Genomic DNA, 13,967 nt, shown 5'->3' on the forward strand with positions numbered 1-13,967 from the left:
TTTCTGAGGGTGAAGAAACTAATCCCCAACCCCATGTTCCTAGTTCCTCTAGAACTAGTGAACCGAGTGAAGATCAAACCTCTTCTCGTAAGAGGACTAGTGTTGTATGGAATGAATTTGATAGAATTATGGTTGATGGAGTCTGGAAAGCAAAATGTAAAAAATGTGCCAAACTTTATAGTTGTAGTAGTAGTGGGGGAACAGGCTATTTAAAAAGACATCAAGAGAGTCATAGGATGCATGATTCTCGTCTTCAAAGTACCCTTAATATAAAGGGGGATCACTTTTAGGTAATTTTGCATATAATCATGAAAATCAAAGAAAAGCACTTGTAAAATGGATAGTTAAGGATGAATTACCTTTTAGTTTATGTGAATCTTTTAATTTTGAAGAATATGTTCAATTAAACCTACAACCTGCTTACAAAAGACTAGTAGGCGTACATTTAGAACAGTAGCTATGACTAACTTTTTAGCAATGAGACAAAGTTTAATTGAAACACTCTCTACTTTAAATGTAAAAGTTTCATTAACTTCTGATATTTGGTCCGCATCTGTAGGTAGTAATTGTTTTATTGCTATTACTGCTCATTATATTGATAATGATTGGCAATTAAATAAACGTATTCTTGCTTTTCGTGCTTTTGATTTTCCACATTCTGGGCAACAAATTTCAAATGCCATTTATCAAGCTGCATGTTCATATAATATTAATGATAAAATTATGTCTATTACTTTTGATAATGCATCTAATAATAATTCTGCTGTTACATTATTAAAGGACTCATTGCATCCCATATTAAATGGAAATTTATTGCATATTAGATGTGCATGTCATATCTTAAATCTTTCTGTTCAAGCTGGCATGGGCATGATTCAAGATGTCAATTCAAAAATTAGAAATGCAGTTTTTTTTATTCATGCTTCAAGATCAAGACTTCAAGAATTTAAGGAACTATGTATAAATCATGGTAAACGTTTTAAAAAATTTAAACTTGATGTAATTACTCGTTGGAACTCAACATATAGCATGATACATGATGCATACCCATATAAAAACTTATTAAGTGCATATATTAATGATCGTGGATTAGGCTTCACATTGACTGAAATTGATTGGAATAAAGAAAAAATTTTGGAAGATTTTTTGCTTAGTTTTTATAATGCTACTAATGTTCTTTCTGGTATTTATTATCCAACTTCATGTTCATTTTTACAACAAGCATATATGATTAGTCAAAAATTTGCAGAACATAGATATGATGATGTTTTAATGCCTATTATTGAACAAATGGAATCTAAATGGAATGAGTATTGGGACAAGATATGTCCTATGCATAACTTAGCTGCTGTATTTGATCCAATAGTTAAATTGAATGGCGTACTAATTTTACTTGATGCATATTGTGAAAATATGATTCAAGATCCTGAACCTGCTAAAATTGAGGTAAAACAACTTCTTTATGATATTTATGCTATATATGATGAAAAAATTCGTGAATCTAGATTTTTCGTACAAAGCTCTATTTCTTCTTCTAGTAGTTCTCGTTCGTCATCTATTTTTTCATTCATTGCACAAAGAAAACACACACATGCTTCAAGTTCATCTTCATCTTCTTCATCTTTAAGTAGTGAACTCGAATTTTATTTACGAAATGATCTTCAGTCTGCATATGATGAAAATCAAATAGAGAGTCTAGATGTATTATCTTGGTGGAAGAGTGTTAAAAATTAGTATCCTGTTATGTCTGCAATTGCACGCGATATTTTAGCTGTGCCGAGTCCACAGTAGCATCGAAATCCGCTTTTAGTGCAGGTCGGCGTGTTCTTGACGAAAAGAGAAGTAGGATGACTGGCGAAACGGTTGAGATGCTTCTCTGCTTCAAAGATTGGTTGGATGCTGAGGCGAGACTTCAAGATAAAGGTGGACATGATACAACATCCTCTGATGATGATGATACAAACACTACTGAATAGTGAATACTGATGATTAGTAAGATTTTGATCATTTATTTTTATTTCTTAATTTTTTATAATTGTACATTTTTATTTTTTTAATTGTTAAAGTGAGTCATCTCTGTTTTTTTTCCTTTCTTATTGTATTCTGGAGGTCAGACCAAGGTCTAAACCTCCCTTCATGTACCATTTTGATTTAAATTAATAAACTGGTAGGGGTCTATGCCAAACCCCCCACCATTAAGGTGGCTTTATATTAATAAATCCTTAGTTCCCAATATTTATTAATTTATTAAAAAAATTTTATTCCCATTTATTTTAAGGGGACGAGCCGTGCCTGGCCCGGCCCAGGCCCGGTTCAGACCCTTATGGGCCGTTCCGGGCTGGTTCGCGGGACGTGCCGTGCTTGGCCCACGAATCGTGCCAGCCCAGGCCCTTATGGGCCGTGCCGGGCTGGCTCGCGGGCCGTGCTGTACTTGGCCCACGAATCGTGCCAGCCCAGGCCCTTATGGGCCGGGCCGGGCTCGGCCCGCGGGCCAGGAATTCGTAACCCAGCCCGGCCCCCTTTTATGGGCCGTGCTAGGCACGACCCGTTACTGTAGCAAGCGTGTCGGGCCGGCCAGCACGGCCCGTTACTGTAGCAAGCGGGCCGTGCCTGGCACGGCCCGCTTCGTGCCGGGCCGGCCGGCCCGGCCCAATGCCCATCTCTATGATCAACTCTGGTCAGAAAGTTTTTTTTTAGATTTTTTAGTCCTGTATAAGTACTCAAGATCTCCTCGACGAATAACTAAATTGGGACTAAATACATGCTGCATGAGTCTTCACAATAGTAGCCCGTGTTGGGCTATAAAATGCAACTATTTTGGGCCTTACCTCTACCATCTGCTCAATCTAATGAGAAATGAGATTGCGAAGCATTACTACCATATGAAATGATTGCTGTATCAAAAATCCAATCGTAAGTTTGATCAAGAGATCAAAATTTGGCAACCTTGGCCCTTTCGGTTAACCTGTCTTCTTCGTTAACAGAAATGAGATGTGACAGCAACTTTGAACCCTTGGAAGGATTGGCCGATTCTTCCCCAACTAAATAAAAAAAGTAACCCGCACTGTATGAAGTACCCGTTTTCAGCGGAAAAAAAAAATAAAAAAAAAAAAGAAAAAAATCACGGAAGTGAGGATGGGACGGCGGAGGGCCCTGAATGATGTACACTTGTTTCTTTATTCGTTCTCTCTACCAACATGTCGGTAATCTTGAAAGTTTTTTTCTATATTCACCAAAAAAAAAAAAGTTTTTTTCCATAGCAATTAATGCATTATTTTTTTTGTTTTTTTCATTAATAACTCCGACACTGATAACTACAACGGATTAATGGGCCCGCTTCGTGTGCTCCGGTACCATTCCTACAATGGGTCCCACCTGACTAAGATGAACTGAGAGCATTGACAAGGAAAAGGAGACAGCATAATATTTACAAAAGAAAAGTGAAGGATAAGGGAAACAACAACCTAATGCCCAGTGGGAAAGGTTACAAATCCTATTATCAAAAAAAAAAAAAAAGTACGAATCAGCCGACTCGAGTTGACAAGCCAGGCACCATCAAATTTAGTTTGCTATAACTAAAAAATATATATTTAGGCTTAAACCAAGCTGATAAAAAAAATTTAAATTCTATCTGTTTTGCTTATTGAATTGAAATTAAGTAAACAAGCTTTTCATCGTGCTAAGCTGGAGTTTTTATTAACTTTTGCAAATCAAAGTATCAGACTACAAAATTGATCCGCCTCCAATTCAGCCATAGCTCACCAAAAAAAACGAGCCAATCAGAATTCGCTACTGTTTGGGGGGGGGGGGGGGGGGGGGGTGCACCCGAATTTAGTCCCACATCGGCTGGAGGGTGCACCCGAATTTAGTCCCACATCGGCTAGTAGCGGAAAGGTTCTGTGCCTTAAATGGGGGTGGAAATCCTTTCCTCTTGAGGGCCCTTTTGTGGGACAAAACCGTGAGGGCACCAGTCTCCCCCCGTCTGCGCTGGACGCGCGGGCCGGAGTGCCCAAAGCGGACAATACCTCGGGAGGAACGCAGTCCTCTTTCTCTGCTAGTCCTGTTTCTCTGCTAGCTTAATGTGGGCTAACTGTTGCGTGAGGCTCCGGCCAAAGCGTCCGTCCCCGCAACAGATTGGCGCTAGAGGAAGGGCCGCGCCCCTTGCCGCAGACTACCCCCTAGGACTGGGAGGCGCCACAGGAACCTTCCCGCTAGGGGGGCTATGTTGTGGGGGGGGTGCACCCGAATTTAGTCCCACATCGGCTAGTAGCGGAAAGGTTCTGTGCCTTAAATGGGGGGTGGAAATCCTTTCCTCTCGAGGGCCCTTTTGTGGGACAAAACCGTGAGGGCACCAGTCTCCCCCCGTCTGCGCTGGACGCGTGGGCCGGAGCGCCCAAAGCGGACAATACCTCGGGAGGAACGCAGTCCTCTTTCTCTGCTAGCTTAATGTGGGCTAACTGTTGCGTGAGGCTCCGGCCAAAGCGTCCGTCCCCGCAACAGATTACAACAGCTACAACGCCAACAAATGGTTGATCAAGATCCGATCCCGAGTGGAGCAGTCGACAGTCAAGATTTTCAGCAACAACACATTGGCGCTAGAGAAAGAGGTCGGAGAGGTCAAGTCAATTCTCAGTGGCAATATATTGGCACTAGAGGAAGGAGTCACAAGCCCATCATAGGAGGTTTCGTCTTTATACCATTATGAAGTCTTGAAAGGCGTAGCCAACACCTTTCAATTTCCAGCCAAACACACTAAAGGAGTCTGACGGCTCTTTACAGAGCCTGTGGTGGGCTCCACCATCGCTAGAGCCATAGATGGTCTCGGTGGTGACCTTTAAACAATTTCAAATACTTCTTCAACAAATCCAGGCACTGACTATTGCAATCCAACACATGCAATAAAACCAGTTGCCCCCTAACGGCTGCAACAATGAGAAGCCTATGAATAGGGTTATCATGAGAACCCGAAGCGCTCAAGTCATCACTCCCCACCTCAGAGTGGGGGGCAGGCACCTCCCAACCAGCCTTTCCACTGTTATAGCTCCGACAAGGCTCCACGCAACCACAACATCAAGTCATGGAGTCAGATGGAGGAGGGCCAATCTCCCTCTTGAGAGAAGTTGGCGTCCAGCCATTCTTTCTCTCACCGCCTTAATAGGGCTTCCAAAAGGAAAACCAACCACGACCACAAGCTCAAGGAGATGTGTTAGTGCCTTAAAGACTTGAGGCAGCATCAAGCTAGTCAAAGCCAAGATGTGGAGTTCACCACTGTACCCCCATTTTCGACAAAGATAATGGGAGAACCTGTTTCTCCCAATTTCAAGATACCACAGCTGGAGGCATATGATAGCACCTCAAACCCTTTGGACCACTTAGAGAGTTTCAAAGCTCTCATGATGATCCAAGGTGTCACTGATGTGGTACTGTGTAGAGCTTTCCCATCTACACTTTGGAAGATAGCTTAGTTATGGTGCATTGATTACTGTCGGGCTCGATCCCCTCATTCGAGCAGCTTAACCGGATGTTCGCTGCCCATTTCATAAGCAACAAAAGGCCAAGAAAAAGTTCAGACACCCTCTTCACCATCAAACAATGGGAGGACAAGTCCTTACGAGACTATGTTAGATACTTTAATGCGACCATGCTAGAGGTACGCGACCTGAATCATTAGGTCGTGATGTCCACCATGAGGAGGTTCCTTTTCTTCCTAAAAAAAAAGTTTTCAAGAGACTACGCTGAGTTGCTAGCCTGGGCAGACAAGTATATCAATGCTGAGGAGGCCATGACAGCACAGCGAAAGGTAGATGGGGGCAGAACAATAAATGGGCCCATGATACTTAGCGCCCCCCATCAAGAAATCCAGAGGGGATGAAGAAGCCCCCTGCCGATTAGAAAGCCCTACTCGGAAGTTCGAGAGGTACACACCCCTGAATGCTCTATATCGGTAGATTCTTATGGAGATCCGCAACTACAGCTATGTGAAATGGTCGTGAAAGATGAAGCCGATGGCTCCTAAGGACATGATGCGATATTACCCGTTCCACCATAACCATGGGCATGATACCAAAAGTGCTTCTAATTGAAAAATGACATTGAGGCTTTAATTCAACGGGGCTACCTTAGTTCCTACGTCCGAAACTCTTGGGACCAAGCCGACCCTCGTCGAAAGTTGTCCTCTCCTAACGTAAGGGTCGCTAATTAACCTATGGCCGGAATCATCAGCACCATAGCTAGGGGAACAAATGCTGGAAGAGAACTAGCTTGTATGCAGGAGCTCATCGATGAAGAGACTGAGGATAGTCATTTCCTTCTTGGATGCTGATGGAGAATGGGTACAAACCCCCCACGATGATGCCATTGTAGTTTTTCTTACTATTACAAACTATGATGTAAAAGAAATTCTAGTAGATAATGGAAGCTCGGTGGATAATCTTGTTTTACAAGGCCTTTTCTAGAATGAACTTGCTAGTTGACAAGCTTTAGGGGATCACCTCTCCCCTGGTCAGCTTCTCTAGAGATCCGGTTCCCATGGAAGTAACCATCACTCTCCCTGCCACAACAGGGTGGGCCGCACAAAAAACCATCATCATGATGGATTTTCTGGTTGTCAAAGTTCTATCTGCCCATAATACCATTTTGTGTAGGAGGGGCCCGAGGTGACCAAGCGCTCACCCGACGATGCTACGTGGCTACGCTCAAGGAAAAGAAGCCAAGGGAGATATTTTCCGTCGAAAACTTCAATACCCGAAATAGCTAGAAGCAACAACGTAGGAAGCCAACCGAGGAACTTTGTTTTGCACCTCTTGATGTGATGGTGCCATGACAAACCATGCAAATTAAAGCCCGTCTTGATGATGTCATCAGAACCCAGCTTCTAGAGTTCCTCCAAGCTAATGCTGACGTCTTTGCCTGGTCAGCTTTTGATATGCCAAGCATGGATCTGGAGGTCATCACCCACAAATTAAGTGGAGACCCTACTCAACGGCCAGTCCAGCAGAAGAAGAGGAGCTTTGCCCTAGAAAGGCAGAAAGCAACTGGGGAAGAGGTGGAGAAGCTTCTCCATCCCGATTTTATTCAAGAAGTAAACTATCCCGATTGGTTGGCCAATGTCATGCTAGTCAAGAAGCCGAATGAGGCATGACGAATGTGCGTTGATCTCACTAATCTCAACAAAGCCCACTTGAACGATAGCTTCTCTTTACCAAGAATCGATCAGTTGGTCGACGCCACCTCAGGCCATCAACTCCTCAACTTTATAGATGCTTTCTCGGGTTACAACCAGATCTGGATGGCGCCCGAAGATGAGAGAACCTCATTCATTACGGACAAGGGGCTCTACTGATATAGGGTCATGCCCTTTGTATTGAAGAATGCTGGAGCCACCTACCAACGCCCAGTCAATAATATATTCAGGAACCATATGGGTCGGAACATGGAGGTCTACATCGATGACATGCTAGTGAAAAGTAGACGGGCCGAGCATCATGTTGCTAATCTGGACGAGACCTTTTAGACCTGAAAAAGATACCGCATGAAGCTCAACCAAACCAAGTGCGCATTTAGGGTCTCCTCTGAAAAATTTCTTGGGTTCATGGTCACTCAACGAGAAATAGAAGCGAATCCTGAGAAGATCCATGCCATACTAGAGATGATGCCCCTAAAGAATAAAAAGGAGTTACACCACCTTGCTGGACGAATGGTGGCATTGAGCATATCGTTGCAAGGTCAGCTGAAATGAGTCTATCTTTTTTCAAAATTTTGAGGCAACTATAGGGGTTCTATTGGACGAGCGAATGTCGAGCCCCATTCGAAGAGCGACGAGGTTATCTCAGCACCCCATTGCTCCTCTCTAAATCAATTCTTGATGAGGTGCTCTACCTTTACCTGGTTGTTTCCTCAACGGCTGTAAGCTCGGTTCTCATCCTCGAGGAGTTTGGAGTCTAGAAGCCTATATACTATGTGAGTCGGGTCCTCTGAGATGCGGAAACTTGATATTCTAGATTAGAAAAAGTGGCATATGTACTCATCATCTTGACAAGAAAGCTCTGCCCATATTTTCAAGCCCATTCCATCGCCATCCTGACCGACCAACTGCTGAGGAAAATCTTACAGCAGCAGGATTCATCAGGGAGGTTGGCTAAATGGATGGTGGAAATCGGTGAATTTGACCCACGCTATCAACCTCGACCTATTATTAAAGTGCGGGCGCTGGCGGATTTCATTGTGGAGTGCTCAGTCCTCAAGTATTTGAAGAGCCTAGCTTGCACGACACCCCATGAGTTGGATTATTTATGGACACTTCATGTGGATGGATCCTCCAATTAGGCCTGTTAACGGGCCGAGCTGCTCGGGCTTGGCTCGGCAAACGAGCCCGAGCTCAAAATGAGGCCCGTTTAAATTCGAGCTCGAGCCCGAGCAGCTCACGAGCCTAAACGAGCCCGTGACTTAAAGTTTGAAATTCAACGGTCGAGATCATTTGGAAACCAAACCCTGCATCCAACGGGCCAAAGCCCTTCTCCCCATCTCTCCCTCTCCTAGTCTCCTAATTTTCTAAACGGGCGAACGGCTAAGCCTCCTCACCTCCTCGGCTCCTCTCCAACTCCAAGACAGACTCCAAGTCTCCAACCATCCTCCATTCCTCCTCCCGGCGGCCGGCGCTGTGCTTCTCTTCTTTCTCATCGTCCTCCTCCATTCCTTCTCCCGGCGGCCGGCGCGGTGCTTCTCTTCTTTCTCATCGTCCTCCTCCATTCCTTCTCCCAGCGGCCGGCGCGGTGCTTCTCTTCTTTCTCATCGTCCTCCTCGGCGTCACGGTGAGTTCCCTCTTCTTTCCTCACGGTGGATTAGAATACAAAGGATTCTGATGTCACCCACCTTCTTCGTCTTTGTTTGGCATTCACTGCGCCCATCTCTCTCCTCTCCATATCACTTTTCTAGTGAGCTTTCCTCTGTTCTCTTCGTTTTTTTTGCTAATTGGGATTTTTTTATGAGCATAATGTGATTCTGCATCAGTGCCGGGAGAAGAAGAATGTTTCCCAAAAGGTGAACCGAGAAGGGTTTCTATTCCTCCTTCTCTCTTCTTTTTTTGGCGATCAATGTTGCCCATGATATTAATATATTCTGTTCTTCTTTCCTTTTTAATTCCCCTGTATGCTTCGGTCTGGTATCATCAAAATTATTTCTCGATTTCTTGTTAGGATCAGTGCTGTTGGGCTAGGATTGTGTATTCTATTGATAGCTCTTGCTATCGTGGGACTGCACTTGCTTTCCTTTTTGTTTTTTCCCACATGCCAAAGCTCTTACCTTGAATTAATCATGGCAAAATTTTAGTCCTTTATTTTATGGGATTGGTTTCTTTCTTCTGGGTTACGATTTAGGAATCTCTGCTAACCTTGTCTGCGATTGGTTTCTTAAGGTTGCATTATGATTCTGAATTCTTTTCATTTCCTTACATTCTTGAGTTGTCTAACTATAATCTCATGATTCGATTGGTTTATCTGTTATTATTGTTATTATTATTTCTTTATGAAAACGTGTTTGGGAGGAGAGCTGAATGTTATGCTTTCAAGTATTTAAATGAATTGGCATCTAAATTTGATTGGTTTTGTTTTGGCCTTAAATAGGCTTTGTATGGCATGCTTATGTACTAAATATGTAATTTGACTGGTTGTTTATATTTTTCTAGAAATGTCAAATGGGCAACATGAAATCGATCAACATGCCTCTACAGCTTATAGTGCAAACGAACTTGTTGAATTGGAAAATATTATTGATAAAGATGATGCCATGGATGAAATGAAAGAAATGGGTACAGAACAATCTTGGGATGACCCAAACAGGAGGAAGAGATCTGAGGTGTGGACTGAATTTGAAATCGTAACAGTAGATGGTAACACAAAGGCAAAATGCAATTATTGTAGTGCTAAATTGGCATGGAAGAAGGGGGGTGCCACAACTCATCTCAAAAGACATTTAAATGCTTGCATGCCTCAAAAACTTTCTAAGTCTAGCGAAGACAAAGAGTTAAAACAAAGCTTATTATCGTTTGATGTTACTCAAGGTCATGCAATGCTAGCAACTTACAAGTATGATAAAAACAAGATAAGAGAGATTCTTGCAAAGATGTTTATAGTGCATGAGTATCCTTTTAGGATGGTGGAACATCAGTTCTTTGTTTTATTATGTAAAGCTCTTAACCCAAAATTTGAGCTAATAAAGCGGGTTACTTTGAGGAGTGACTGCATGAAAATGTTTGCAATTGAGAAGCAAAAGTTGAGGTCAATGTTAAGAAATGTTGATAAAATTAGCTTAACGACGGATCTATGGACCTCAAATCAAACAATAGGGTACATTTGCCTCACTGGATATTTCTTAGATTCTGAATGGAAGTTGCAAAAGAGAATTTTAAACTTTTGTAGCTTGGCACCTCCCCACACGGGAATTGCTATTGCTGATTGTATTCTTCGGTGTCTAAGTGAATGGGGGATTGAAGATAAGGTTTCTACTATTACGTTAGACAATGCATCTTCGAATGACACAGCAGTCAAAGTCTTGAGGGATAATTTTGCAATCAAAGGAAAGCTTTACTTCAATAAAAAAATATTTCATATTCGCTGTTGTGCACATGTTTTGAACCTAATGGTACAAGATGGTTTAGCAGAAATACGGGATGTAATTGAGAATATCTACGAAAGTGTGAAATATCTGAAGATGTCTCCTTCACGACTTCATAAGTTTACTGAAATTGTTAAACAATTGAAGTTGTCAACCTCTAAAATTCTTCAACTTGATGTGCCTACTCGATGGAACTCAACATATGAAATGCTAGAGTTAGCATTGGAGTTCAAACCGGTGTTTCCAATGTACAAGGAAAGAGACTCCAACTATAAATGGTTACCATCCGAGGAGGACTGGATACGAGCTACAGAGGTTTCAAAATTTTTGGAAGTTTTTAATGAAGTCACAGAAGTATTCTCAGGACGTCAATATCCAACTTCAAATTTGTTCCTTAATGAAATTTGGAGAGTGAAGGAGAAATTAAATGATATGTCCTTCGATACTAGAGATTTTGTGATACGCATGACTCGAAGAATGAATGAAAAATTTGAGAAATATTGGGGAGACTGTAACTTACTAATGGCAATTGGAGCAGTTTTGGATCCTCGCTATAAAATGCAGCTCATTATATTTTGTTTTCCAAAAATTTATGGTGAGGATGCTTTTCAACGCCATATTGATGATGTTCATGAAGCTTTAGATATGCTTTACAAGGAATATGTATCTTCACATGAACAAATAGATATTGATGCTAGCAATATCCCTAGTACCTCCTCCAAACTGAAAAGAAAAAGAAGGGCTAATCATGCCTTTCATATGTGGGCTGAATAACATAGGAATGTTATTCCTTCAAATAAAACTGAGTTGGACATATATCTAGAAGAAGATATTTGCAAGCCTAGTGAAGAAGACTATGACAAGTTTGATGCTTTGAATTGGTGGAAAGCCAACACTCTAAAATTTCGTACTCTATCAAAGATGGCTCGGGACATATTATCCATTCCTATTACTATTGTTGCTTCAGAGGCTGCTTTTAGTGCTGGAGGTAGAGTGCTTGATCAATATCGTAGCTCTTTGAAGCATGAGACTGTAGAAGCTTTGATTTGTACTGGAGATTGGTTGCATCATGAGCTTGGATTGGAGCAGTCATCAAATGTAAGTATCATTTATAGTATTTAATATATCTTTTAGTAGTTAGTTTTTCAATTTATAATTTCTGGTTTCTTGTTTAATTTACAGGTTGATGAAGAGTTTATGCAATGGAATACAGAGACTGGTCTAAACTAGACTACTTGAGAACTTGAGATTTATTATGTTTATTATGCTTCTTCAACTCTTTTGTAGAACTTGATTTGTATTGGATGTTTTTTAGTTTGGTGGGGTTTCACTTAGACCATTTAATATCTCTTTGATTGTCATTGCCTTTGTGCTTGGATGTGGTTAATTCTTTTCTTTTTTGTCTGTGACCGGGCTTGCTGTCATTGCCTTTTTTTGTCTGTGACCATTTCAACAATTGCCAGCCACTTGATGGATCAACAGAAACAAGTTAGTCATGTTCATGGTTTCTACATCCTTTAGTTCTGGGTCGTCATTTTATGGTATAGATGGACGTCCATATTACAATGCTGAAGATGGAGCTAGTGGTGCAGATAAAGATCATATGACTTCTTCGCAAAGAAATTTTGGTCCAAGTTCATCCACCTATGAGCAGGAGGTACCTTATTGTTATTCTTCTACTCAAGGTAATGCTTCATCTAGCAGATCATTATTTATGACTTCTTCGCAAAGATATTTTGGTCCAAGTTCATCTACTCAAGGTAGTTCTTCTTATTGTACTAATATTGGATGCAGAACCTCTTGAATCTTCAATAGTGAGCACTCAAGATGTTGACATTAGTTACAAGCTTTATAGTAACTATTATTTGTTTTGGTCATATAGACTAATCTTTTGTTGATTTTCAGCTTCCATATGATGTATATGGCTATATTTTGATTTCTTAATATTCTTATCTTTTTCTGCAGGGATAGATGCTGTAATTTATGTGAAACTGAACAGCCGAATTTGTTCCCTAGTTTTGATGCATAATCAGGTGATTATTTTCCAAAATTATAAGATCAAAGGAAAGACATCATGAATTTAAAAAATCACATGTAATTGCTGGAATTGGGTTTTAAATTTTAAAGATCTTTTTCAATTTCAGGAGCTAGGCCTATTAGCTGGAACATTGTTTGGAACTAGATCTATTAGTTGGGTCATCGAGCAGTGTTCGTCAGCTATCTATCTTCATCTTTGTTTAGTTTATTATACCTTTTTTATAGGCAAGAGCCAATCCTGTTAACATCAATGGCTGTTTAGAGATGCTTAGCGTGAGCTGATTTCAATGGCAGACCTGTTAACTCTCGTGCCATGGAATGAACAGTGCAGCTTTGTTATGCATATGCCATTGGTTTGATTGCTGTGATCCTATAACATGGCAATTCAGGTTGGTGAATATGCCATTGTATTTGTTCCTATAACATGCCATTGTATACTTTTTTCTTCACAAGCAAATTCAGCAAATTCTTAGTTGTTTGAAAATAGTCAAACAAATTAGTTCCCTTTCTTTTTTGAAAAAAAACCCTGCAAATTATTTCTTACATTTGCTTTTATAATCTTGTTTTGTTTAGTAGCCACTGCACCTAATTGCTTGTTTGCCATGATACAATTTGACTTGCATCCAAGGTGGCCGTTGGGTGAGGAATACTCCCAAGGGAAAAGTGAAGCTCGTTCCTTGAAAAGAGCCAGGATACACCCATAGTTAACATCGCCATAGTTGCTGTCGTGCATCACAGGCTGAACTGATGCGTCAAATAGTCAATTTTCTCCTTCCAGGCCACAGGATGTTACTGAAATAGAGCCATGGAGGTTATCAGCTCAAACAACATCCAGAACACCTGGCGGTCACCATAGCTTGCTCATGCAGCGCTCTCTTTGTAAATTAAACAGTAGAGGACAGTGATGAATGTCTAATTCAAAATTTTCTTGTCCTTTTTATTGGCAGCCAATCTGATGAATACCATTTAAGATGTCTTCGTTCAAGATGATGCATCTTTTTAACAACTTGTGTTCATACTTTCCCTTAATTTGTTGTGACACTTGTATCTGTGGTCTTATGGTACTGCTAGGCGCAGAGCCAAAAAGAATTTATGCTGGCATAATTAAATCTGAAACTTCTGTAGTCCAATCTTGCTTGTCTATTTCTTACTTGTTTATTGTTCTACCACTTTATGATTTCTTTTATATACATTCAAATTATTTCTGTGCTGTTTCAAGGAAACAAAAAACAGACCAACGGGCTCGTATCGAGCCCGAGCCCGAGCTCATATCGAGCCCGAGCCCGAGCTGTAATTGAAACGAGCTTTACGAGCTCAAG

The 13,967-nt window shown here is 41.2% G+C and overlaps 1 protein-coding gene and 1 pseudogene across 2 annotated transcripts; both read left to right on the top strand.

Annotated features, from left to right (window-relative positions):
- The first annotated feature begins 278 nt into the window (after positions 1–278).
- LOC149753473 (zinc finger BED domain-containing protein RICESLEEPER 2-like) lies at positions 279–7,141 on the top strand. Its single transcript, XM_089923514.1, has 2 exons — positions 279–1,546; positions 6,918–7,141. Exons 1-2 carry the CDS (start codon positions 460–462, stop codon positions 7,139–7,141), a joined length of 1,311 nt encoding a protein of 436 aa, XP_089779640.1. The 5' UTR covers positions 279–459.
- Positions 7,142–8,544: 1,403 nt separating this feature from the next.
- LOC103720982 (zinc finger BED domain-containing protein RICESLEEPER 2-like) lies at positions 8,545–13,654 on the top strand (annotated as a pseudogene). The gene is made up of 3 exons (XR_016413163.1): positions 8,545–11,709; positions 11,794–12,644; positions 12,874–13,654. The product of XR_016413163.1 is annotated as a zinc finger BED domain-containing protein RICESLEEPER 2-like (transcript).
- The last annotated feature ends 313 nt before the right edge of the window (positions 13,655–13,967 follow it).

Source organism: Phoenix dactylifera, chromosome 5, assembly GCF_051530095.1.
Source record: "Phoenix dactylifera cultivar Ajwa chromosome 5, Ajwa_hap1_PhDact_Kaust_v1.1, whole genome shotgun sequence".
NCBI classification, from domain to species: domain Eukaryota; kingdom Viridiplantae; phylum Streptophyta; class Magnoliopsida; order Arecales; family Arecaceae; genus Phoenix; species Phoenix dactylifera.

What these genes read in the sequence shown, in the direction of transcription:
- LOC149753473 (XM_089923514.1), top strand. Translation starts at nt 460, where the DNA reads ATGACTAACTTTTTAGCAATGAGACAAAGTTTAATTGAAACACTCTCT. An exon ending in TTCTTCTTCTAGTAGTTCTC is followed by an intron (nt 1,547 to 6,917) that starts GTTCGTCATCTA and finishes TTGCCTGGTCAG; the next exon opens with CTTTTGATATGCCAAGCATG.